The 26,003-nt window shown below is 38.2% G+C and overlaps 1 protein-coding gene across 1 annotated transcript in view; it reads left to right on the plus strand.

The window, feature by feature from the left end:
• COL21A1 (collagen type XXI alpha 1 chain) overlaps positions 1–26,003 on the plus strand; it is a 186,243-nt gene that overhangs the window by 76,983 nt on the left and 83,257 nt on the right. The window contains exons 4-10 of the mRNA XM_060164109.1: positions 2,134–2,302; positions 2,394–2,610; positions 5,560–5,733; positions 6,806–6,883; positions 8,866–8,874; positions 9,175–9,258; positions 16,584–16,646. Of these exons, the coding sequence (XP_060020092.1) occupies positions 2,134–2,302; positions 2,394–2,610; positions 5,560–5,733; positions 6,806–6,883; positions 8,866–8,874; positions 9,175–9,258; positions 16,584–16,646 (794 nt within the window). The remainder of the gene's footprint in view (positions 1–2,133; positions 2,303–2,393; positions 2,611–5,559; positions 5,734–6,805; positions 6,884–8,865; positions 8,875–9,174; positions 9,259–16,583; positions 16,647–26,003) is intronic.

Genomic DNA, 26,003 nt, shown 5'->3' on the forward strand with positions numbered 1-26,003 from the left:
TTTTCGGATAAGGGAGTTTGATAAAAGAAGCTGGTCCTAGCTGGCGAAGTGCCTTAGATGTTCTTCCCTTTGGATCAGCAGGTCTGTGGAGCTGGTGTTCCCTCTCCGCTTTAGATCATATGTGAACTTAACAGGCAGTCCTGCTCCTGAGGTGGGTGGGGATTGAATCAGCCCTGCTGGGCTGCCAGGCGGGGGTGGTTAATTACAGTGTACAGTCTCATCAGACTCACTGGATCACGCCTCTAACCAGCATCTCTGTTTGCCTGGTTCCTGTATCTTCCCATCAGTTAGCTCTAAGCTTCCCAGAGGAAGAAGAATGTGATTGAATAGGTCCCTTCAAAATTCAGCACCCTCAGACCTGAAGATGAAAATACCCCTCCTTTCCCAGGAACACATCTACTTTTATTTATATCAAACCTTTATTTTATTTCCAATATTAATGTTTCAAATGTCCATCAATAAGTATACAGATAAATTGTGATATATCCATACAATGGACTTCTAATCAGCAGCAAAAAAGAATGAACTACTGAAACACACAACCAGAGTGGATCTAAAATAATCATACTGAATGAAAGAAGCCAGACAAGAAGGAGTACATACAATATGCGTCCATTTTTTATAGAACTATACGAAATTCAAACTTATTTGTAGTGACAGAAAGCATATCAGTGGTGCCTGAGAATGGGGATGGGAGTGGGGTAGTGAATGGTGACAGACAGATTGCAACGAACATGAGGAAACTTTTGGGGGTGATGCATATGTTCGTTATCTTGTCGGTGGTGATGGTTTTACAGGTGTATACATATGTCAAAACTAATCAGATGGTAAACTTTATGTTTAGTTTACTGAGTATCAATTTACCTCAGCAAAGCTACTTAAAAAACAAACAAACAAACAAACAAAAACTCAGCATCCTCAGACCTGAAGAGGAAAAATGCCCCTCCCTTCCCAGGAATACAGCTAATTTTATTTATATCAAACCTTTATTTAATTTCTAATAGTCTATGGTACAAGTTATGACAGTATTATTGGGCTAACAAAATTCATCTCTTTACTTTTTACTGTTTTATAAATATGATATTTTTCCCTTTTCTTAATGTTTTGTAAGAGAGTGATTATCTTAAAGTACCTTTAGTGGAGTTTGTTCTTTTATTCTCTTAGCTGCTCTATAAAATATAAGCAGTCAGGCTCAATGTGTATGTTATACGATGGCCTTGGAAGAATCTGAAAATATTGCAACATTCCTACAGTATGACAGTTTAATAGCATTGCAACCAAACAGAATTTTCCACATAATTTGAGACACTGGTTTCCCAGAGAATTGAAAAGCGTATCACATTTTTATAATTTGTATAAATGACTGTATAACTAATAAGAACCTGCTGTATAAAAATATAAAATTAAATTTAAAAAAATGACTGTATAATGCAAACCTTAATGATTCTTCTTAAGGAAAAAGTCTTTATTCATTTATAAATGTGATTAATATAATATATAATCTGATTAATCATAGATGAGATAATAAGCCCATTTGAAGATTTTCCATGAACAGAAAAGATGTACAGTTAAGTTTTTTCCAGAGTGAGAGAACCAAGATATTTGAACTGTAGGATTATAAACTGCTAGAACTGGAAAGAACATTGGGAACAACACACATTTCTTACCCCTCAAATGCTGGGAATGCAAGAAAGCAATCAGAATTCATCTCCTAGATCCAAGAAATTTGAGAGCATTATTCAAGGGTGCGTGACTACCAGCAAATCTTGGATGAGAATCATGAATCCTGCTCCAGCCCTCTCCTACTGGCCAGGTGTTAAGTTGCCTCATATTCAAAATAGTGAAGTGTAAATTTCAGCATAGTGTTGCCCTTAAAACAATCCATGAACAAATGTGCCTTTTACATTTCTGTTTTTTTTTCATCCCCTTTTAGGGAGAAAGAAGGCAATTGAGACTTCATTCTCAAATACCAAATACACTCCCACGTGTTTTCTCAGAAATGCATTTACATACATATGTGTGCATATAGAAATTTTATAATTCTATGTTCTTTAATATTCCTCCCTTGATTTTCTTTTTGTTGAAGTAACCCATGATTAATCAACTTCTACCCCTTTTGCTTTTGCTTTATAGAATCTGTCTGTCCAACACGAATTCCAGTGGCAGCTCGTGATGAGAAGGGGTTTGATATTCTTTTAGGCTTGGGTGTAAAGAAAAAGGCTAAGAAAAGAATTCAGCTTTCACCAACAAAGATAAAAGGATATGAAGTGACATCAAAAGTCGATTTATCAGAACTCACAAGGTAAACGTTATGTGTCGATACAGCGTTTTCTTGATGTTTCTGTAGACATGTTGAGAATTCTTTAAGCTCATACATGTTCTTCTTTTTCCAGCAACGTTTTCCCAGAAGGTCTTCCTCCATCATATGTATTTGTCTCCACTCAGAGATTTAAGGTCAAAAAAGTGTGGGATTTATGGAGAATTTTAACCATTGACGGAAGGCCACAAATAGCAGTTACTTTAAGTGGAGTGGATAAAACTTTATTATTTACAACAACCAGCATCATTAATGGCTCACAACTGGTCACCTTTGCTGACCCTCGAGTTAAGGTAAAGATGCTTGGGTATGATTTTGGTATTCACGGGGAATGACCATCAGGTTTGTGTGTTTTGGGAGAGGAGAGCCATAATTTGAACCTGACTGAAAAAATATTGATTTCATATTTTAATTTTGCTTCATTGACTAAAAGGAACAAAGGAAGAATATTTGTTTCTTTTTTAATTGAAGTAGAGTTGATTTACAATGTGATGTTAATTTCTGCTGTACAGAAAACTGATTCAGTTATACATATATATACGTATTCTTTTTCATATTCTTTTCCATTGTGGTTTATCACAGGATATTGAATACAGTTCCCTGTGCTATACAGTAGGACCTTGTTGTTTATCCATTCTATACATAATAGTTTGTATTTACTAATCCCAAACTCCCAGCCCATCCCTTTCCCACCCCCCTTTCCCCTTGGCAAGCACAGTTCTGGTCTCTGTGTCTGTGAGTCTGTTTCTGTTTCATAGATAATTTCATTTGTGTCATATTTTAGATTCCACATATGAGTGATATCGTATGATATTTGTCCTTCTCTGTCTCATTTAGTTCACTTAGTATGATAATCTCTAGGTCCATCCATGTTGCTGCAAATGGCATTATTTTGTTCTTTTTTATGGCTGAGTAATATTCTATTGTATATATGTACCACATCTTCTTTATCCATTCATCTGTCGATGGATATTTAGGTTGCATCCATGTCTTGGCTATTGTAAATAGTGCTGCTAGGAACATAAGGGTGCATGTACCTTTTTGAATTATAGTTTTGTCCAGATATATGTCCAGGAGTGGGATTTCTGGATCATATATGGCAACTCTATTTTTAGTGAAAATTTGTTTTTTAATTCATATGAGATTAAGGGGTGCAGGAACTAACATTTTTGAGTGCCTGCTTCTAGGTGCCAGGAACATTTAATTATAATAATCACCCAAGGAAGAAGCTATTGCTCTCATTTTAAAGATAAAATACCAAAGTTCAAGGATATTAAATTCTCTTTCCAAGTAACATGGCTAGTAAGTGGTGACATCAGGAATTTAATTTAGGTCTGGTCACTTTCAAAGTCTGTGTTTGTCTATTTTGTACTGCCATGTCCTACAGGATATTGAGATAAATTCATATTTGTCAGAACATTAAATACAGGTAGGAAATATGTACAGAATTCACATTTATTTGGATGACAGCTTATATTCCCAAAAGGAGCATATATTTAATAAAATTCATAAACTAAAAGTGTATTTTTCAAGTCAAATGTGTTCAGAATATAGATGCCATGATAAAATCAATTACATTTTGATTATTACTGTAATTATGATAGTCAAATTGTACATTATATAATTTAGGAAATATACAAGGCTGTACATGAAATTATGCATTTATCCAATTTCTTCATTTGGTAAGCAGAATACATTTTTAAAAAAATTGTTGTCTACTATTTTCGTTAAAGGCAATGTGCTAGGTTCTGTGAGAAATGACAAATGAATAAGGCATGTTTCTAATCTTCAAGGAATTTATTTATAATGGGATATTCAGTGCTTCTGGTATCTAAAAGAAGTACGAAAAGTTAGTGGACTGTGGAAGGAAAAGTGGATTCTAATACAAAATGTGGGCCAGTCTTCATAAATGAGATGGTTTTTGGAATGTAGGATGAAGGATGTACAGGATTTTGTTGGAGAGAGAGAAGGACACGGAAGTTAATGGTTCATTATTGAGTAGTCATGTGTGGTGAAATGCAGGGTTTTTATTTATAGAATAGAACGTGGTGCCCCCTGTGTTTGGAGTATAAGATACATGAAAGAAAAGCTAGAAAGGTATAAGCTCAATCAGTGGATGACGGGATTCCATCAAAAGGTCTTGATCACAGACGTGTCATGGTCAAAGTAGCTCTCTCCTCTCCTTCTTTCCCTTCTTCTCTTGTAAAGAATACTTTTGACTCTTTCCTGGAATTGGACTAGGTCCTAGGAATACAGAAATTAATAATATTAATTCTAGTAGAGGTAAGAAGGTTGGCTTGGAGAGGGAAGGGATAGGGATTGAGATGTGTTTGAAAATTATTCAAATAAAACAAGACATCTATGAGCCTAAATTATGGCAATGAGAATGGCAATGGAGAAGTGAATTTGAGTCGTGTTTAAGACACATCCTTGGTAGAATTTTGCATCTATTTGTTATGGCAACTGAGGGAAGGGGAAAGAGGTAAAGGCACTTGTATGGTTTAGAAACTGAGGATACTATTATCCCAGGGAAATCGGGAGAGGAAGAAAGTTTGGGGGATAGTTCAAGTTCATTTTGTTACATACTCTGTCAGACTGATTGTGAAACTCCTGGCAAAATTATTCTAGCCAATGTTAGAATTATAGGTACCATATGTGAGAAAGAGGTCCAGGATGTCAATGTGGATATGGGAGATATTCCATAAAAGTTATAACTGAACTGTTGGAATGAATGAGATCATCAAGGGGAGAATGGAAAAGGTCAAGGACCGACCTGTGGGGAATGCCCTCATTAAAAGGCAGGTTGAGGAAAATGAACCCTCAAAGAGATAGAGAATGGACAGTTGTAGAAGAAGGAATGAAGGTGATCAAGATGGTTTGAATCACGGAAGCTGAGACCATCAATGAGGATGGACTAGTTACAGGGTCCACAGTTGCCATGAAGTAAATAAAATGAGGGAATGAAAGAAGCCACTTGGATTGGGACATTAGGAACTTATCTGTGACCTTGAGGGAGTTGTTTCAGTAAATACTTTGGTACAGCCACTTTGAGATGTGAAATGGAAATGCAGCTAGGGATTAAAATAATTGCTGGGTGGCCTTTGAGACCCAGCTTGGGTCAGGGTGAGTTAGAATATGATACGATCAATCTGGGTGGTATGGATTTACACTTGATGACAACAAAGAAACGAAAAGATTGTTTGGAACTCTATTTATGAATCTGCTGTATTTTCTTCCTACAGACATTATTTGATGAAGGCTGGCATCAAATTCGTCTCTTAGTAACCGAACAAGATGTAACTCTGTATATTGATGATCAACAAATTGAAAACAAGCCCTTACATCCAGTTTTAGGGCTGTTCATCAGTGGGCAAACCCAAATTGGAAAATACTCTGGGAAAGAAGAAACCGTTCAGGTGGATAAAAATGATCTGCTTTTCGTATTATATAAAATGGAGCTTTGGTGATAGTATTTATTCCATTTAACTGTATTTAACTTAATTCCTTTAAGAGACTTAATGAAAATGTGGTCAGTTCATTAGTGAAATTGTGTGTGTGTATGAAAATGAAAAATCAAACAATATAATAATTCTTAGAAATTTGTTCCCCTAGGTGCAGGGTAGAATCTATGTTCTTATGGACCATCAATTTCATATTTCCCAGAAGCATAGAATATATCATGAATTTGGGAAAGGATTACAGCTGTGATCGGGGCTTGTAAAAATTTCTTTGCAGCTGTGAGGATAAAATTAGATTAATGCATGTCAGTGTTCTTCATAAACAAAACGGTGACTATTTTGGTATCTCTTTAAACTAGAATATCTGTGTGCAGGTTGAGAAGTGTGTATGTAAAAGATAGCCATTTCTTGAAAAATCCTTTATTTGAAAAGGTATGTCTTTCCTACTCTGTTTCTATTAAGGGAAGACTGTGTCATATTCAAATGTAGGATTACACATACGGTCTCTATGTATTAATGTTACACGTCAAATTGTAGTAAATATTTAAATAGTGACAGGTGCTGGGCTTACTCATCACACAATACTCCGTGCCAAGAACTAAATCTCTGAAACTAAAGATGGTTTCTTGACCCGACTCTGTGCAATCAGGGATGTGAAGAGATGTAGGGTAAACACAGAAAGCCTGGGAAAGCTTTTAAGTTGTCTAGGAAATGCCGTCTAGATGAGCTCTTAATAGAAGGATACTACAGAAGCTCCACTGGGTTTCCCAAAGAAGTCAGAGGTTTGTTTTTGGTGCTAGGGAAGTTTTTCTTAGGAGTTTTGTTGCGTCACATCTTTACACTATATGTTAAGTATTTAAATTTTGTATGTTTATTGCTTATTGTATTTTTATTGTTAACGAAGCTAAGTGTTTCGATCTATATTTTATATGATTGCTAACTACACTGGCTGCTTCTGTGTATGTGAATTGCTTTTATAAAACAATTTGCTTGGGCCTCAACTTTAACTTGATTGGTTTTATGTTTCTAGTTTGATGTCCAAAAGTTACGAATCTACTGTGACCCAGAGCAGAACAACCGGGAGACAGCATGTGAGATTCCTGGATTTGTGAGTACGATGAATTATATTTTCCTAAGTGTTGCTTCAGTACTTTCAAAGCAAGAAATAAAATGCAGATAATATACGAGCTTTAATTTAACATATAGAGTTAATTTGTTTCTTCATTGTCAATGCAAATAAAATGACACTGATTAAAACATATTTTGAGAAAAAAATAAAAAAAAAAACACATATTTTGAGGTTCATAATTGAAATAAAATTATAATGCGTACAAGTGTAAATGGAAGACCACGGGAAATATTTTCTCATCTCAGATTGATTGTTCCACTACTCAAGTGAAGCAGGGATAGACCTGCTCTAGAAAAACGTAGAGTTCGTTGTCTGAATGTCCAGTAAGTAAAATACATTTCTATACTTTATTAAATGTGTGGGTGAAATACCTCACGTGGCACAATTCTGAAGAATGGAAAATTATTCATTTTCCTGTTTACTAGCACGTTTTCTCAAACCATAATGAGTATAAATTTTTCTTTTTGTTGTTGTTGCCACCCAAGTAGGATTTTCTTATAATTCTAGGATATAAGCAACTTTCTATTTATTTAGCTATTTTCATTAATGCGTTAGGAAGAAAAAGATTATAAGCTAAAATGTTATAGAGTCTGATCATATACGTGTGTGAGTGTGTGTGTGTGTGTGTGTGTGTGTGTGTGTGTGAGAGAGATCAATCCCTTTTCCCCTGGGCAAGAAACAGTATATTGTTGCTAGTGAAAATAAGGTAAAATGTCATAAAACTTTTTGACAATGTGGATTTCCAGTCATATTTGAACCCTACGTAGTTCTTTTCATTTGTATAGTCATGCTGTCATCATTTTCTTATTTCCTATCAAACTGAATAAATTATGGATCCATATTCTGAAAATTTGAGGACATAGAGCAGCACATTTGAAGGATCTGTAATAAAATCAAAGATGGAAGCTTCTAGAAATGATTCATTCTGGATTTTCTACTTAAGTAGTTGTTTAAACACTATAATATTTATTTTAGATACTTATAACTTGGAATATAAATCTCTCCTAAAAGCATTAAGAAGTTATTTCATTTTGAGAGTCCATTGTACATACTTGATTTATTGCTATTTCTCCATTGATGTTATGCCATGACTATGACCCCCCATATAATAGAAGCATAGAGTGAGATTGTAGATTCTGTGTTCTCACATCCACTTTTCTGTGTTTTTATGGCTCCTTCCTCACTCTCAGGTATGACTTTTTCAGGCTTGTTTACCCTTTTCATCTTCATTGCCACCTTCTCATTTTCTGATCTAATCTGTTATTGTTTGGAAAGATTATTAACCTATTTTAAAATTGTGTGTCATTCAGTAAGAAATAGATGGCTTAGTAAGAAGCTTTTCTAAAGTAAATTGCATAAAATTGAATGCATGCACGGGCTTCCCTGGTGGCGCAGTGGTTTAGAGTCCGCCTGCCGATGCAGGGGACACGGGTTTGTGCCCCGGTCCGCGAAGATCCCACATGCCGCGGAGCTGCTGGGCCCGTGAGCCATGGCTGCTGCGCCTGCGCGTCCAGAGCCTGTGCTCCGCAACGGGAGAGGCCACAACAGTGAGAGGCCCGCGTACCGCAAAAAAAAAAAAAAAAAAAAAAAAAATTGAATGCATGCAGTTTGCGACTTGCTTAGATGTGTTTTGGCTTTTTCTCTGGTTCTTAAGTGATTCCCAGAAAGTTCAAGAGAGCGTATAAACCCCACATTGAGGTATTTTTGTTCTTGTGTGGCTGTTATACCAAGCACACTCTCCATCATTGCTAATTTCCTTCCTTTATCCTATTATAAATGTGGGAATAACATAAATAGGTAATGTTTTAGTATCGTTGCAAGCAAATGTTTTAGCTCTTGCTGGTTTTGATACTTCATTTATCTCTACCCTGGACAAGGAAATATCTGTAAATTAAGAAGATAATTTAGACATTTAATTAGAAACATGTCTTAAAACACATTTGTTGTTGTTTTTCTTTCAGAACGGTGAGGTAGGCCTGGATACTATTATTCTCCTTAAGGTAGTATTTGCATTGTGGGACTGTTTAACTTCCTTCCAACAATTGTAAGTATGTTAGATAAATAGAACCCATTTTTATGTAGTTTGAATGTATCTAGTATTCATAGCTTTTTTGTGATTCTGAATTTCTTATTGGATTGGACTAAATAAAATTGGACAGTAAATATAAGATATCTTTACCATTTCACACACACATATAGACATATACAGGCATATGTGCACATATGTATGTGTCTTGCCATGTGCCTTTATCTCCATTTTTGTCTTTTAGTGCTTCAATGGTCCCAGTGATGTTGGTTCAACGGCAGCTCCCTGTATTTGTCCTCCAGGAAAACCAGGACTACAAGGCCCCAAAGTGAGTAATACCTAACATGCTACTTTTGATAAAACACACAAATAAGAGCTGAGTAGACACCAAATTCCTAATCACCATTGACTCTGTTGCGAAATGTCTGCCTAATACCTTAGAATAGTTTAAAATGTGAATTTTAGTGATTTTTTAAAAAAGTGATTCTAATCTGTAATTGCCTTTGAACCTAAAACTGATACCACATAAAGTGAGGGAGTGTTATTTGTTTGCTTGTTTGTCTGTTTGTTTTCTCCCCTAATACCACTACTGTATCCCAAGAATGATACCTCCTTACAACCTGGTAAAAAATGAAGAAAGGTCATTTGTTAAAATACGTTCTAAATTCTCAAATGTCTAAATGCTTATTCTGTCAAAATGATTTTCAGATAGAAAAATGAAGTAAAAAATTTAAAGTTGGTTTGAATGTTGTGTTTGATGTCCAATTCTAAAAAGAGAGGCAAGTGTGTATATGTGTGTGCATGTGTATTGATTTATTTATTTTACTTAATCATGTAATAATTACTTTTAGTCATATTCATACATGCATATCTCCCAGTTACATTTACATATTTATTTGTGTGTGTATCTGTATATATATTATTTCTGTGTATATGTGTTATTTGTGTGTGTATATATATGAAAACATATATTCAACTGTGGACACATTTGTATATGATTGGAACCATGATGTGCATACTATTTTATAACTAGTCACTTTTTAACATAACAAATACTCTGAATATGTTTCTGTATTATAAATATGAATGACTAAATTTTTTAAAGTAAGTTGATACTAATCGTGGCATCACTTAGACATAGCCTAAGATACTGAGATGTCAAGTGGTTTGTCCACTATAGATAAATCTTGTTTATTTAATATTATTTTAAAATATCATCTAGATAAAAATAATGTCTAACTTGAAAGCAAGTATGACTTCCTAGCCAGAAAGAATGTTTCATGTATTGCTCATCTGTTACTTGAAGTGACCATAATAAATTCTGTTAAATGAGTTGTAATGTTCATTTAGATGGAATTTTCTGAGAGTTTTAATCATCACAACTAAAAATTTTCAGTTTTTAGACTGGTAATCTGAGAGTCGGATTCTTCCTAACTTTTGTGCATGTTTCCCCATCTATTTTCAGTTGATAGTTCATAACCTACTTCAAACCTAGCTGTTAAAATCAAGAAAGAAATGCAATTTAAGAATTAAAAGAATGGGATTTCCCTGGTGGTGCAGTGGTTGAGACTTCGCCTTCCAATATGGGGGTGTAGGTTTGATCCCTGGTCGGGGAGCTAAGATCCCACATGCCTTGGGGCCAAAAAACCAAAAACCTAAAGCAGAAGCAATATTGTAACAAATTCAATAAAGACTTCCAAAAAAAATGGTCCACATCAAAAAACAAATCTTAAAAAATAAGAAATAAAAGAATACATTCAATACTTCATTCAAAGTAAATCTGTTTGGCTTGGAACTTCACTTCATTCCATTATAATCAATTTACTATTGTGAACAATTTTTAGATTGCCTTTAGGAAGGTTAATCCAAGTGTTCTTCTATTAAAGTAACCATGTTATTTAGGATGCCTGATACAAAGGAAAAATACCTATAAGATGTTTCTGGGAGAAATTACCTTGCAAGGCAGCATGGTGTGACCTACCAGCAGACTATCTTTTGAAACATAGTTATACAGCTTATTCAACTTGGGTTGTTATGCATAGAAATGATTTGATCTGCAAGAGATCAGAGTCCTATGACATCTGATTTCTCTAAGCCCAGAGGGCCTTCCAGCCCCTCAGGCCACCCCCAGAGACTCTCAGGGGCTGTCCACCTCCAGGTGTGGGGCACCTGATGCCTCTCATGTTTCCTGATTCATCATTAGTGATCCATTAGGCATCTTGAAGTGACACCAATTTTTATGCCTGTATGTTTCTATAGCAAATTTTTAGCACACCCTTTGTCTTATCTGGGAAAGCCTCTGATTTTCAGTATTTCCAAGTTTCATGTGTTCCTCATTTTCATTCTCTTTTCTTAGTCATCATCTAGCCCCACTGCCACCTACTACTTTAAGTGAAATTGCAGTTTTCCACAGATCTTCAAGTTGGCGTGCCTTCTTAATCTGCTTTCCATTTTCTTCAGAAAATCTGGCAGGAGGACAGGACACACACACACTCTTCCATCCTTTTAGGGCTCTTTCCCCTGGAGGTGGTTCCTTACCCACATTGGAGACCTGCATGTGAAAAACAGAATCCCTAGCAACACCCTGAGTTGTTCTTCCTTTAGAGAATTTCTGGCCCGGGAAATTGATAGAGTTTTAATTAGTTCAACAGAATCAGAACTAAAACAGATGAATGGATTTTACTATAGATCCAACTGAGACGTATTGGCTGTTTTTGTGAGATGCTCTCTGGAAAGTTTTACAGATTTCCATCAAGCAGACTTACCTGTGCAGGAGAATCTAGTCTTCCCATTAGCCAGAAATTGGGTTCTCGGAGCTGAGAGTTTGGTCATGAAACTGAAACAGAGGAGAAATTTGTGTGTGGATAGGTGGGTAAGTGCTTATTCTAAGATAAAGTCGGTCATCTGCTTCAAGTTCTCTCAATTTCCAACAAATATGACATGCCTATTGCAAAACCAGGTTAAATTAACTAAGGTATCCCATACTTGGACTTTTCATGGCATTATAACTATTTAATATGCATAGAAAAATATATTTGTCATGGGGCTGTGAGCCCCTGTATGCTGGCTTATTTATTCTGTGTCCTTAATGTCAAAGGGAGTGATTAAATTAATGACTCTCTGGGAATGATTTTTATATGCAAACACTTCACAACAAGGTTAATACAAACTAAATTTTCCTTTGGAATTACACTGTCTAGCACAGTGCTTAATAATAATATATTTTTTATGTAAAAATTTATGAAATCATTGAAAAAATAAGGTTCACCCCTCCTCCTGATTAACCTATATGGAATACCTTTGTTCTATGTGAAAGATCCAGGCAATCCCCAATTTACAAACAGCTCCCTTCCAAAAGACCTATCCATGCAAGTGGCAGCTTCTTCTCCCACTTCATAGCTGGAGGAACATTTATGGGGACAAACTCCCCACATTTGATCTAATCTTAAATGTTAGATCTATGAGTGCAGAAGTGGAAAGAAAGCCTTTTTTTCCCTTTTTTTAGCAAGGAGCAATTTCTTAATAACTTATTTTCTCTGAAATACCATTCTTTCTACAACTATATTGATGCCCTTTGTTTCACTCTGATAATTCTTCTGATTAGAGACTCCTTTGGATTATCAAAGTAGCCTCTGTCTAAAATACAAAAGCCTTTGGAAAATTTCAGGAGCCTTTGGGCATTCACATTTTTATGTTAATTTTCCCAAACTAAATGGATTCCTTCTAGCTGAAGAGAATGTTTGAGTTTTGAGGGAGGGGAGAGGTTGGTTTTGGAGAAAGGAATAGGTCTTAGGTCAGATACTTTTGTGGAGGCCAGTAGTTAGTCTGAAGGCACAAGCATTTTGAGAAGCGAGCTTGAAAACATGGGATTTGGACCCAGGAGATATTTGTTTTAGGTGAGCAACTTAAAATATTAGCTTACTTTTGAAAGCTTTACTGTTTCTCACTTTAATTATTCATATTTGCACACTTGCAAGGCCATGTGCAGGGATGTTTTAACTTAGTCCATGATGTTTCCATTCCTTTCAGCAACTCAGAAATCCTGTGGCACAAAATCAATTCATCATAAGTAAGAATTGCTTTTCAGCTGAATACTTATTTTTTTCAATTGCAAATGTTTCAACTAAATTAGAAGAAAGCAGATTGAGAATTTAGTCACAGTTATATAATTATAGGTCATATGTCTAATTTGATGTATTTGGAAAATTTTTTCCGTGTTAAATTTGCTAGCTCTCCCTGGGTTGGGTTCTGATCAGTGTATGCATTTTGATGTGGGCAGAGAGAGCAGTGTTTAGGAGCATGGAGTCTGGAGCTGAACTGACTGAGTTCCCATCTCTACTGCTGCTTTGTGACCTTGGGCAAGTTACCTAACCTTCCTGGGTCTCAGTTTTCTTATATGTAAAATGGGAGCAGTAAAATTACCTGCTTCATGGGGTTATTGTGAGGATTAAGTAATTTAATGCATGTAAATCTCTTAGAGCAGTGCTTAGCATATAATAAATAGTCAGTAAAAGTTGGTTTTATTACAGTAATAAAATTGAATTTTTATTCTAATTGGGCTTCTCTTCGAAAATCAGTTAGGGTTTTACTTTATTCTTCCAACAACAGCAAACCTACCCGAGTTTCTGCAAATAAACCAGTAGGGCAATAGTCAAAATAACCAGTAAAACCTACTAGAAATAATAGAACCTGCAAAAGAGATTATTTTCCATCTTGGGGCTGTTGACCTGTGCCTTAAGAAGTCACACTGGATTTATCTTGTGGATGATTTTTTTCCCTTGGAAACTTAGTTTTGATTCATTTAAAATATTATTGTTAAGTATATTTTGTACTTTTATGCAGCATAAAAACACAAATCCCGTTTCTTCTCATGCCAAAGTTTTATTTCAGCCTCATCATTGTAGAAGTTAAAGCCTCTCAGATCCTTTTGATGTCCTAGATTTTGCTGATAATTAATATTCTGCAAGTAAAGAGGTCATTAACAGGAGATTGGATCTGATTGGAAATAGTCAGCAAATAGTTACTGAACTTCTACTTGGTACCCAGCATTGTCCAAAAAAGGAGAAAATATTGACCATGTTTTCAAGGAGTCTCAATCCAAATGATAAATGAAGACCCATCAAGGGAAAATTTTGAGAAAACTCTTGTTATGAATAAATGATCAATGATATGGGAGCTGCTGTAGCATTTCAGTAGAAAAAGACATCAGGAGAAAATGCAGTAACAAGGAAGGTGCAGTGATTGGAAATTTTGTTATATTAACTCAAATGGAAAAGGAAGAGTCTTCCCAGAAGTTAAAAAAAAGATCGAATCTGTTGAAAGGCAGTGAGGCCAATCTGAACATAGTTAAATAAAAATGGCAGGGAGGCCAGAGATTAGTGTGGAACCTCTCAAAATAAGAAGAAAACAATCTAACACCCTAGGGGCTTCCCTGGTGGCACAGTAGTTGAGAGTCCGCCTGCTGATGCAGGGGACACGGGTTCGTGCCCCAGTCCGGGAGGATCCCACATGCCGTAGAGCAGCTGGGCCCGTGAGCCATGGCCGCTGAGCCTGCGCGTCCGGAGCCTGTGCTCCGCAACGGGAGAGGCCACAACAGTGAGAGGCCCGCGTACCGAAAAAAAAAAAAAAAAACAAAAAAAAACCCTAGAGAACAGGAATGCTGCTCCCTTAATGTTCAGCTGACACTGGGTGTCTTTGGATTAGAATTACAAATTGTACCTCTTCAGCAAGAAATTACATGTTCCTGTGTTATTTTTCTCCCTGGATTTACAGCTATTCTTTTTCGATCTCTTTTAAAAATGGCATTTCCCTTCTTCTCAGCCTTTCCACAAGCTAAACCTCTTGGGCAATCGTAGGTGAAAAACCCATCCTTTCTTCCTTGGTTCCTTGATAGAGTTCACACAGTTCTTTCCATTTTTCCTGTTATGTTTCAGGAACAAACCTCCCTCGCCAGTAACCTGAAGTAGAATTTCAGATCAGCGTATTTGGCTCTGTGCAAGTACCCTTAGAACTGGTGTTTAGTTAATGTATAATCACTGTGGTATGTGTGAATGATTACTTGATGTAGCTATGAAGCACTGAATTGAAATCAGTTGTCTGTCTGTGGTAGTTTACCAATACTGATGGCCGAGACGTGATGTTTTTAGGGGAGATACCGCATGTGGACCTCATGGACTCCATAATACATGGATATGATATTATCATTATTACTACTACTATTATTATTATTATTTTGGCTACACCCCTCAGCTTGTGGGATCTTAGTTCCCCGACCAGGGATCGAACCTGCACCCTCGGCAGTGAAAGCACAGAATCCTAACCACTGGACCACCAGGGAATTCCCTCATATTATGTTTTGAAGTATTTCTTAGAATTAAATTATAAAACACCCTCACTTCACAAAAAATGTTGTTTTCATTGCCCTTTTTCATGGGTGGTGACCATCTGATTGGTCAGTACTGACTGTTGGGCCTGGGCTCGTTGCCAGGCTGTATGGAATAATATTCCTTGAAGGTCTCTGGTTTGTTAGGACAAAGGTCCTTTTTTAGGTGTGAAATGTACTCAGGGACTCTGGGGGTTGTGCAGAGTTCTTTGGCTTGGGCCTCACTTTCATGAAAATATTCAAATCTAGAAGTTTATCATTATGTTAAAATGAGATTATAAATATAGGCAGAGACACACTGACTGGACTGAAAGAAATAACTGTTGTGCAGCTGTAAACTTGAGTCCCACATGGAAGATCACATAGCCTATGGGCTGTTTTTTAAAAAAAATACTTTTTTTTAAGGTAGAAATTATTTTTGTTTTTTATTGAAGTATAGCTGATTTATAATTTTGTGTTAATTACTGCTATACAGCAAACTGATTCAATGAAACATATACATATACACACACACACACACACACACACATATATACACATTCTTATTCATAGTCTTTTCCATTATGGTTTATCACAGGATATTGAATACAGTTCCCTGTGCTATACAGTAGGACCTTACCGTTTATCCATTCTATATCTAATAGTTTGCTCCTGCTAATTCCGAACTCCCAATCCATCCCTCCCCCACCCCCGTTCCCCTTGGCAACCACAAGTCTGTCCTCTATCTATATCTGTGAGTCTGTTCCTGTTTCATAGATAAGTTCATTGGTGTCATATTTTAGATTCCACCTGTAAGTGATATCATATTAAAAAATAATTATCAATTGAATTATTATATCATAGGTCATGGATATCTGTAGTGTAACATCTAGAATAGAATTAAATCTATAGATTTCTCAGTGAAATACTACTGTCGTTGAAACCATAGTTGTTCTGACATTGCACAGTTTGTTCAGAATTCTAAAAATGTCTCTTGCTATAAATACTGATGTTTTACATCAGTGAAAAGTACTTTCCTTGTTATACCTGTTGTGCTCACAGAATTAAATCCCTGAAAGTTTTACATAATAAAAAGCCTTTAATTTTTAAGGTAGATATGATAGCATTTTTCTAACACTATTTTGGGATTTCCATCTTTGTTTGTTTATTTTTTGTTTGTTTTTCAATATACAAAAAGCTGCAAATAATGGAATTGGCTTTGAACCTTGATGGACTCTGGCTGAATCAGTGTGGTTGGTTGTTTTGGACTGAGAACTTTTTTTCCTCTCTAGGGTGACCCTGGACAGCCTGGGAACCCTGGATACCCTGGACAACCTGGTCAAGATGGTAAGCCTGTGAGTACTGAAAGCTTAGTCATCTCCAGTACTGGGATTATAGGGTCAATGTAACATTGCACTGGGCGAAATTCAACAGGCAGGGAAGACTTTACTCAACACTGTTGTAATAGGGGAGAGAGGCTCAACTCCACACAGCTGAAACAGGGGGAGGGAGGCCTCCTGAGGGCTGGGTGAGCTGGGAGAAAAGTACTGGAGGACTTTAAGGGGAGATTGATCAATGGGAGGAGCAAATGGGGTTATTCCTGAGTATGGCAAACGTCTTCCTCAAGGTTAGACCATCTGTGTTTGCTACTTGGCACCTGTCCAAGTTAGGGTCATCTCCTCTGTTTCCTTAATGGGTTTTGGGGTGCTGTTTCCTTAATGGTTCCATTTCAACGGGATGGCTCTCAGGTCCTGGAGAAAGACCTGGGTTGTAAAACTGGCAAGAAGCTTTTAAAAAGATTTACATCTCAAAGGGGCAGATAAAGAATTTATGGTTGATTTTCAGTTTTCTAAAGTAAATGCTGTAGGAAAAGGGAAATCAGGGGTGTAGACTTGGGAGGAAGGCCGCTAAAGTTTAGTCAAGCTGAGGGCCACATTAAGGCTAGCTTGGTCAATAGAAGTAGTGTTCTAGTCTCCTTTTCGGTATCTTCACAACTGCATACATCTTTGCTACATTAAAAAATTGCCCAATATCAAAATTGCTCAATATCAATGAATATATGGGCTCAGAAATCCTTTTATTTTTTCCCCTTCGTGCCTTAAAGTTTTCAAGTTAAAGATCTTTCTAAAGGTGATGTTATTTTCCTCAGAATATGTGCACTGGAGTATACTTATAATCTGACTTAAACAAATATCCTCTAAGGTTCAAGAGAATTTTAGGGATATTTATGAATTAAGGAAACATAAAGCAAAACCACTTTAAAGCAACTCAGGCAAATTTTTACAGGTAAGTCAGCATATTTATCACAGTAAATAAACATGAGGTAATAGCTTTTGAATGTTAAATAATTGTCGCCAAAAAAAAGTATCTCCTGGGAGACTTTATCACAAGATGTTAACTCTTTCCATGAAGCATGGGAAGGTTTATACTGTGCGTCAATAATTTTCAAGGCAAGAAAGAACCACAGGCCTCATGTTAAACCACCAGCACCCCAACCATCAGGATAGAAGGGAGCTTGTTCAGTCCCTGAGAGAGGTTTGCTGACAAATTTAATATAAAAAATGCAGCCAACTTTCAAAGTGGCAGTGTGCTGGCACCTTTCACACCCGTGTTGCATGGAAAAGGGGTTAAATATACAGGTGAGCCTCTCTGAGAGAGATGTCAAAGAAAGGAGTCTGAAGAGGTGACAAAGTGGTGGCCAGCTTGGAGCTGAAGCACTGCCAGGAGATGGGGGTGGTGCTGTTGAGCCGACTCCGTGGGTTTCACTCCAAGTGTGATGGATCCATGAGGGGGCCTGCAGAAAGGAAGTGACATGGTCTGACTTACTATTTAGAAAGATAAATATGAATATTCTGTGGACAGCAGATTATATGTGTCAACTGAAAAAATGCACAACCTAAAAGTTGAGAATTATGTTTTATTCGGCGGACTTTCTGAGGACTTCAAGCCTGGAAGGCAGTGTCTCAGAGAGCTCTAAGGGACTGCTCGGAAGAGGTGAGGGAGGGGCCAGGGTTATAGATGGGTTTTTGCAACAAAGGTCAGGGAGTCCAAACATCAAAAGATTACCGTTCATTAAAGAAAACCAGACATCTCAAGTTAAGGGATTTAGTGCTTTTCTATGTATGGGAAGATGCAAGAGTCCAGGCTCATTGAAATCATTCCTTTGATATGCACCTCAGCTATCTGGGGCCAGTGTCCTGTGTTTTCTCATCCTGAGTCCCCTCAGGGTACATCACTGGGGGCGGCTGCAGTGGCTGAGGGCTTGATGGTGGGCATCCTGTTTCCATCCTGAATTGCTTCAGGGATTACAGTCTGGGTGGCTGTAATGTGACGGCTTGATGGCTGCAATATCCTTTGTTTACTGACATGGCAGGTGGCATTTTTCATTCACATGGGGCAAGAGTGGGGGCAGGAGGCCATGGAGGAGGTTATTTCAACATTCTGAGTGAGAAGTAAGGGTGGCCTGGATGAGGGCGATGTGCTGGAAGAGAGAAGAAGTGGTCAGAGTCCGGAGTATTTTTTAATGTGAAGCTGAGAAGAATCCCTGTCAAGTTAGATGTGAGGGCTGAGAGAAAGTGCTAAGGAAGCCTCAGAGGATCTTAGCTTGGGCAGCCGGGTGAATTGTGGTGCCATTTCCTGAGCTGGGCGACACTGGCAGAGATGTAAGTTTGGGGGGGAGACATCGGGAATGCATTTGTGGACCTGCTGAAGGTGTCTCCTAGGATATTAGAAACAGGAATCTTGAGTCAGGAATGTGTCGGAGAATGAAAACACACAGTTAGGACTCTGTAGCATGTGGATGTATCTAAGCCTGCCAGAGCCGATGAGATCATTCAGGGAGTAAGTACAGATAATGGGAGAAGAGAAGGGGGCAGGGAGTTGAGCTTAGGGCTCTGTTACAGAGAAAAATAGGAGGAGGATCCAGTTGAGGAAATTGGGAAAGAATAGTCAGTGAAGTAGGAGGACCACAGGGAGGGTGTGGAATCCCAGAAGCCAAGTGCAGAACGCTTTTGAAGAAGGGAGCCATTCATTGTGTCACTGCTGCCATGAGGTTGATAAAAATGAGCTCTGTGCCTAGACCATTGGATTTGCTTGATAGAGGTCATTAGGGACCTTGATAAATGGGGTTTCAGGGAAAAGCAGGATTAAACAAGGGGTTCAAGAGAGACAGTTGGAGATAAAATGGTAACAGTGAACATAGATACTTCTGAGGGATGTAATGGGGAACAGAGAACTGGAGCAGTAGCATGGGGAGGATGTGGGATAAAGGGGTTTTTGAAACAATAGGAGATGTTAGAACATGTTTATATGATGATGAAAATGAGGCAGAAGGGGAAAATTCGGTGATTTGGGAGATAAGGGATATTTACAGGAAGAAAATCCTTGGGTAGGTAAGAGGGCATTGGTTCCAGTCACAAGAGGAAAAGTGTGGCCTGGATAAGAGTCTAGGCAGTTAAAGCTTCAAATGGGGGTTAGAGGGCCAAGCCAAAAAGTACAGAAATTGCTAGGTGCAAGGATAAGAAGTTTATCATCAGACTGATTCTATTTGAGTTGAATGAAATGAATGGATTCCAAACCTAGCATCTCCCCCTTTTGCCTTTATCTTCAACTCCCATTATGTGCCAACACTTGCCTTGTCGTCTCTCTTATAACCCATCCCTTTCTTGCGATAACTGCAGGTGTCATGTGACCTTGGTGAATTCCCTCACTGCAACCCCTTCATCCCGCTGAAGATACTGCCCGAGGGCCTGGGGGAGTTCTGCCCTGATCATACTGAGGGGGATGGGTTTTATGAAGATGAGCCCTCTGCCTGGAGACCCCTTCCATGGGACATGCTCTCTCTGTTGCTGGCAGCTGCAGTGCTGTCTCAACTCCAAAGCAGAGACACCTCACATGTCGACTTGTCACCTGCTGGCCTCTTGTGATGACACGGAGCTCCCCTGACAGCACTGCCAAATTATTTAGGCTTTTGTCTTTCTAGTGGTGCAAAGTCCTAGGTAATATTGAGAGGTGAGTGCCTTCCACAGGCTATCAGCTCTAGTTTGCCCTTTTTGCCATGAATGAAGTACTGGAAATTAGTTATAATTAGCTTGATACAATAATCATGGATATTATACTCTGTGACTCTCATTTAAGCTATAGTAGGCTTATTGTCTCATCTCATTCAGTACATGTATATTTGTGTTTTTGTGTGTGTGTATGTATAGATATAGCTCTGTAGTATCTGACATTAGATGTTAGATGCTATTAGGTAATATCTGATGTTAGAGAAAGAAGAAACCTACTGTAGTAGACAGAATAATGTCTACATCCTAACTCCAAACCCTGTGAATATGTATGGTACCTTACATGGCAAAAGGGACTTTGAGATGAAGACATTTTCTTGGTTAATCTGAGTGGCCCAGTGTCATCACAAGGGTTCTTATAAGAGGGAGGCAGGAGTATCAGTCAGAGAAGGAGATGTGGTGGGTGATGGAAGCAGAGATCAGAGGGAAGCAGCTGTGAGCCAAGGAATGCAGGCAGCATCTAGAAGCTGGGAAAGGGAAGGGACAGATTCTCCCCTGGAGCCTCTGGACGGAATTCAACCTCCCAGTGACACCAAGAATTTAGCTCCCTAAGACCCATTATGAACTTCTGACCTCTGGAAACATAAGTATGTGCTGTGTTAAGCCACTCTGTTTGGGGTAATTTGTTACATCAGCAGTGGGAAACTGATACACTACCCCAATACTGTTTACCTAAAGGGATGACTTTTTTCTTAAATATCTCCCTTTTCCCTTGTCTTTTTCCCTCTGCAGGAGATAAGAGGCTAGGTGACCAGGCAGGAAGAGTAAGTGAGCCTGGGAGCCAGAACAGCTGAGGGTCATTAGTGTGTGTCCAGGGCCAGCACAGCGGGAGTGGGGCAGTGTGGGTGGGGCCTCTGGCTGGTGATTGAAGCCATCTGGCCAAGGAAACTTGGATGGAACAATTCTAAGGGAATTCTGCTTTGTTTGGATTTGGCTCTGTGCAACCCCCCTCAATCAGTAATTTGAATCTTTTTCACATAACCAGGCCAAGTCAACTGAAGCTTTAAATAGGAAATTATTCCACTCTGGAGAAATACTAATTTTCATAAGGAAAATGCCTTCAACCAAAATTAAAGAACTATTTTCAAATCCTTCCACTGCTTTCTAATTTCTCTATCAGTTAAATAGCTTCTCTCAGCACAGTATCTGAGCATATTACTATTTTACTATTTTATCATTATCAAAAAAGAGGCAGAGGAAATATTTATATATCCTGTTAGGTACTTCAGAGTAGTACAGCTATGAAAGGCACTGCACTGCTATGACATTGATTTTTTTTTTTAAAGAAGGCCATTTATAGAAACATAATAGGACTATTTTATGATTTTGTAGAAGTTTGTATTTTTATGGTGCTCATTTCCATCTCTTTTCTGTTGTCATTAATTACTCTTCATGAAGGAAAGTACTTCCCTGAACCTAAAGCCCCAGCTAGTTGTTGGAGAGATCTGGGGCTGTTTTGCCTTCTTCTTTGCTTTTGAAAGTTGGTTTGCTTTTATGGGCCTCAGTCTTTTCATCTGGAAAATAAGAAGGTTCTCTCCAATGCTGATTTTCTAAGATTTCAGTAAAGTCGTATTTGCTAAGAGAGAAAGGTGGGCTAGACCAAGCTTCAGCATTTTGGAGATGATTTTCCATATTGGCCTTAAGAACTGACTCAGGAAGCCTGACCATGCACTACTTCCAATAGACAAGAGTGCACTGGTCAGCAGGTCAACCTCAGTGATGCAGTGCCCCTTTCCATCCCCACACCCATCAGTGTGCCCCTGGATGGTCCAGAGATGCCAGAAGGGGCCCACTTTCTCTGGGGGATTAAACCTTGTAGAAGTGGTAGTCAGCACAGATGGGGAATTTCAAAGTTACAGGGCCTTCTCAAACCACACATAGAGAGGTGGGGCACATACTCGAGATGAAGGTGTAAGGTAGGTGGGAGGAAGGAGGGGCCTCCTAGAGCCTTCAGGCCCTTGTGACCACTTGACTTTGGTTTCAATTGGAGTGAACTCAGGAGCCATGGGCGGGTCTTGAATAAAGCTGTAATGTGACATAACTTATTTGTAAAAGAAATGACTCTGACTTCTGAGTTGAAAATAGATGTTAGGGCGATGAGGGCAAAAACAGGGAGATGAGGACAGGAGGCTCTTGAAATAATCCAGGAATGAGATGAGGGCGACTGGCGTCAGGATGGTAGGAGCGAGGGGAAGGGAATTGCCTACACTCTGGGGATATTTTGAAGTTAGAGCCCCCAGGATTTACTGATGTATCAGATGTGAGTTTGCAAGAGAGCAGTCAAGGGTGACTCCAATGAGATGTGGTAGAGAAAATCGGGGAAGGGGAGTCAGGAGTTTGCCTTTGGATAGATCATATTTTTATGTTAGACGTTCAAGTAGAAATTGTAAGTGGGTGATTGAGGATAGAAGTCTGGCATTCAGAGGGAGTTCTTTTTGTGAACTGTCCTTTCTTGTATTTTGCATCTCAATTAATGCACTTCTTATACATTAAGATAATGAATCCTTTGCTATAGATGTCAATAGTTCTTCTCTTTATTTGGTTTACAAATTTGGTTTTAATTTTTAGAAAAGTAAAATTCCCCCACAATTAAATATTTTCTCTTGCTGTTTCTTCCAGTGGTCTTTTTTTGAGCATTCGATACTCTATGTTCATTGATTTAATATGATTTTCAAGAATTTTTGATTCTTGATTTCATTTTGGGAATTTATTTTGGCATTTGGGGTGACATGACGATCCAAAAAGCTCTGGTCAACTTGGAGGATGGCCATTCTAACAAACTGAAATTCAACCAGAATATTTGCCTGTGAGGCGGTATTTAAACTTAGCCTTGTCAAAAGAGGAATTAACATATGTAATGTGTGGCCTCAAAGTCTGATGCAATTTTTGGTCTTGTTAGTAATATGTGATGTATGTATTATGGAAGACTACAATCCTGCTTTTGGAGTGTTGGATTTGGTTTGGGATACTACACTTTAGGAGTACGTAGGATCTGGAATTCATTCTGAAGAAGAGAGTAAACTCAGAAGACAGCCGGCGGGGTGTCGGGGGGGGGGCAGTTACTGAGCTTCAGGTGTTATCCCAGCAAAGATGCTCTTCTCAAATTCTAAAATCCTCCAGAATGGTGGTAGAGAGAAGGAGGAAAGGGAGGAGAACTAGGCTTGTAGAGTAAGTTTGATGGGGGGTGGATAATTAGTAATAGAACAATAGGACCCAGTAGACAAGATTTTTATGCTTTCCTCTTTCCCGACTCTGAACTGAATATGGTACCAACTGTGGACTCAATCTTTTAAGAGCTGTGGGGGTTTGGGGTCCAAGTGCCACGAAGATGAAGGACCTGGAAAATGAGATACATTAGGTTACAGGCCAAAGAAATGGCTATGATGTAGCTTGGAAAAAAGAATAACAGGAAGTGGCCTCATTATGCAGTATATGAAACATCCTTCTAGAGAGAACAGTTTCCACCTGAACTCACTTCCCTTCAGTCTTGGTTCTTTACCAAAAATGCTTATGGTCTCCCTGTCTCCGCTGCCATTAAACAACCCCCCCCCCACACACACACCTATGAACGTCTCACTGATAGATTAAAATGTGGACCATTGGGCTTCCCTGGTGGCGCAGTGGTTGAGAGTTCGCCTGCCGATGCAGGGGACACGGGTTCATGCCCTGGTCCGGGAAGATGTCACATGCCTTGGAGCGGCTGGGCCTGTGAGCCATGGCCGCTGAGTCTGTGCATCCGGAGCCTGTGCTCCACAACGGGAGAGGTCACAGCAGTGAGGGGCCTGCGTACCGCAAAAAAAAAAAAAAAAAAAAAAAAAATGTGGACCATTTGTGTCAAATGAAGTATCCACTGCTTGGGCAGTTTATCTTCCTTTTCTCTAATAAAACGTTATTTAGAACTCATCTCTTCTATAAAGTTTTCCTAGACAAAGCTTAGTGGATTAGCTACTTCGTTTTTCTTCAACACACCCCTTATGTAAATCTTATATATGGATCTTTCCATGTTTATGTCATGCGTCTCGTAAATAGATTATATTTTATACAGGTAGTATATACAATAATAATAATATGTACATAATCATTACATGTATATGAATGCTATCTGTATATTTAATTAAATTATTCAAGGAATTGTTTGGTGGCACACCTAGCACTTGTGATTTTAAAGGTCAATTCATGCTGACATTGTGTCTTCTTTTGATTGTAATCTTTATGAATGCAGGGCTGTTTCTACTATTATTTTTAGAGCCCTAGGTACTGGTGACTGGTTGGACTCAATATTTATATATTTGCTTATTTATTTATTCTTTCATTCATCCACTCACATACTAGATATTTGTTGGGTGTTCTTCTAGGCTAAGGGACTATAGCAGTGAAGAAAACAGAAAAAATATCCTGCTGTTTTGAATATCACATTCCACTGGGGAGAGAGAGGTAATAAATTCATAATTATAAAATAATAAATACGTAAATAATATCAGATGGTGGGAAGTACTATGAAAAAAGATAGGCCAGCAAGAGAGAGAATGAGGTTTAGCTATTGGTCATCATCCTTTGAACATAAAGCATAACTATAGAGATTTAGGGTGGGAAATAAGAATTACTAAGAAGGTATCAGTTAACTTAAAAAGCTGTGCATTCTCCTTTTGAAATAATCTTAGTATAACTTTAAGTGTAGCTTCACTCAGGCAATGAGGCAGTTTAGCTAAGTTTAATTGCATCTGTGAATCTGAGAACAGAACTGTATCTGCAGAGATTATTTGTCAAAGGCAGGCAGTGTTTTCCTTTCATGTGCAAAGCTCAAGTCTGATTGTGTGAGCCCCTGATTGAGTGGCTTGGATAGAGATCAAAGTCCTTCATCAGACCCACAATGCTGTGTGCATAGCCTCCATCCTCCCATTTTGGTCCTGTTTTGCAGGCTGCTTCCTCATGCTCTCTCTCTTCTTTCTTCTCCGTGGATGTGTCTCATCCCGTCACACCGCAGGACACGTTGAAAGGCTCCCTCTGCTGCACTGTGCTTCCTTGACTGTTCCTTTGAGCCTGTGTCTTCCGGAAGCTTCCCCTGACTGCTACCCTTTGACCGTTATGGCATCACAGTTCTTTCTTAGATCTCAGTGCAGGTGAAATTTTACAGATACTCATGTGATCTATTACTCAAATAATTTGAGCAATCAGTTAAAGCCTATAAACTCCTTGACTCATAGTTGGGTTAGGTGACAAACAAACTAGTTTCTGTAGTAGATATACCTGGAAAGACAGATTTATGAATATTCTTAGAATTTAGTTGTGTAGAGTTATAAACTCTGCCAGTGCCTAGAGGAATCCACAGTGCACATTAAAAGTATACACTTAATTTTGGTTACCTAGTTACCCTGGCTGGGTACATAAGAGACTCTGTTGGAACTCTGGGAAACATTGAAGAAAATTATGTAATAGTATAAAATTTAAATCACCTTCTTATATTTTAAAAAGGAGAGTGACATCCAAAGAGATTTCTCTAGATTTCATTCTCTTTTTTAAGTTTAGAATATTTAAAAGAAACCAATGACTCTATCCTCACTACTGAAACAAATCTGTACATTTAGATTGGCAGAATATTTTATGGTATGGTTAGAACTGGGCTCAGAAGAGACTGTGACCTTTGCA

The sequence above is a fragment of the Lagenorhynchus albirostris genome, chromosome 10 (genome assembly GCF_949774975.1).
Source record: "Lagenorhynchus albirostris chromosome 10, mLagAlb1.1, whole genome shotgun sequence".
In the NCBI taxonomy this organism is placed as follows: Eukaryota; Metazoa; Chordata; class Mammalia; order Artiodactyla; family Delphinidae; genus Lagenorhynchus; species Lagenorhynchus albirostris.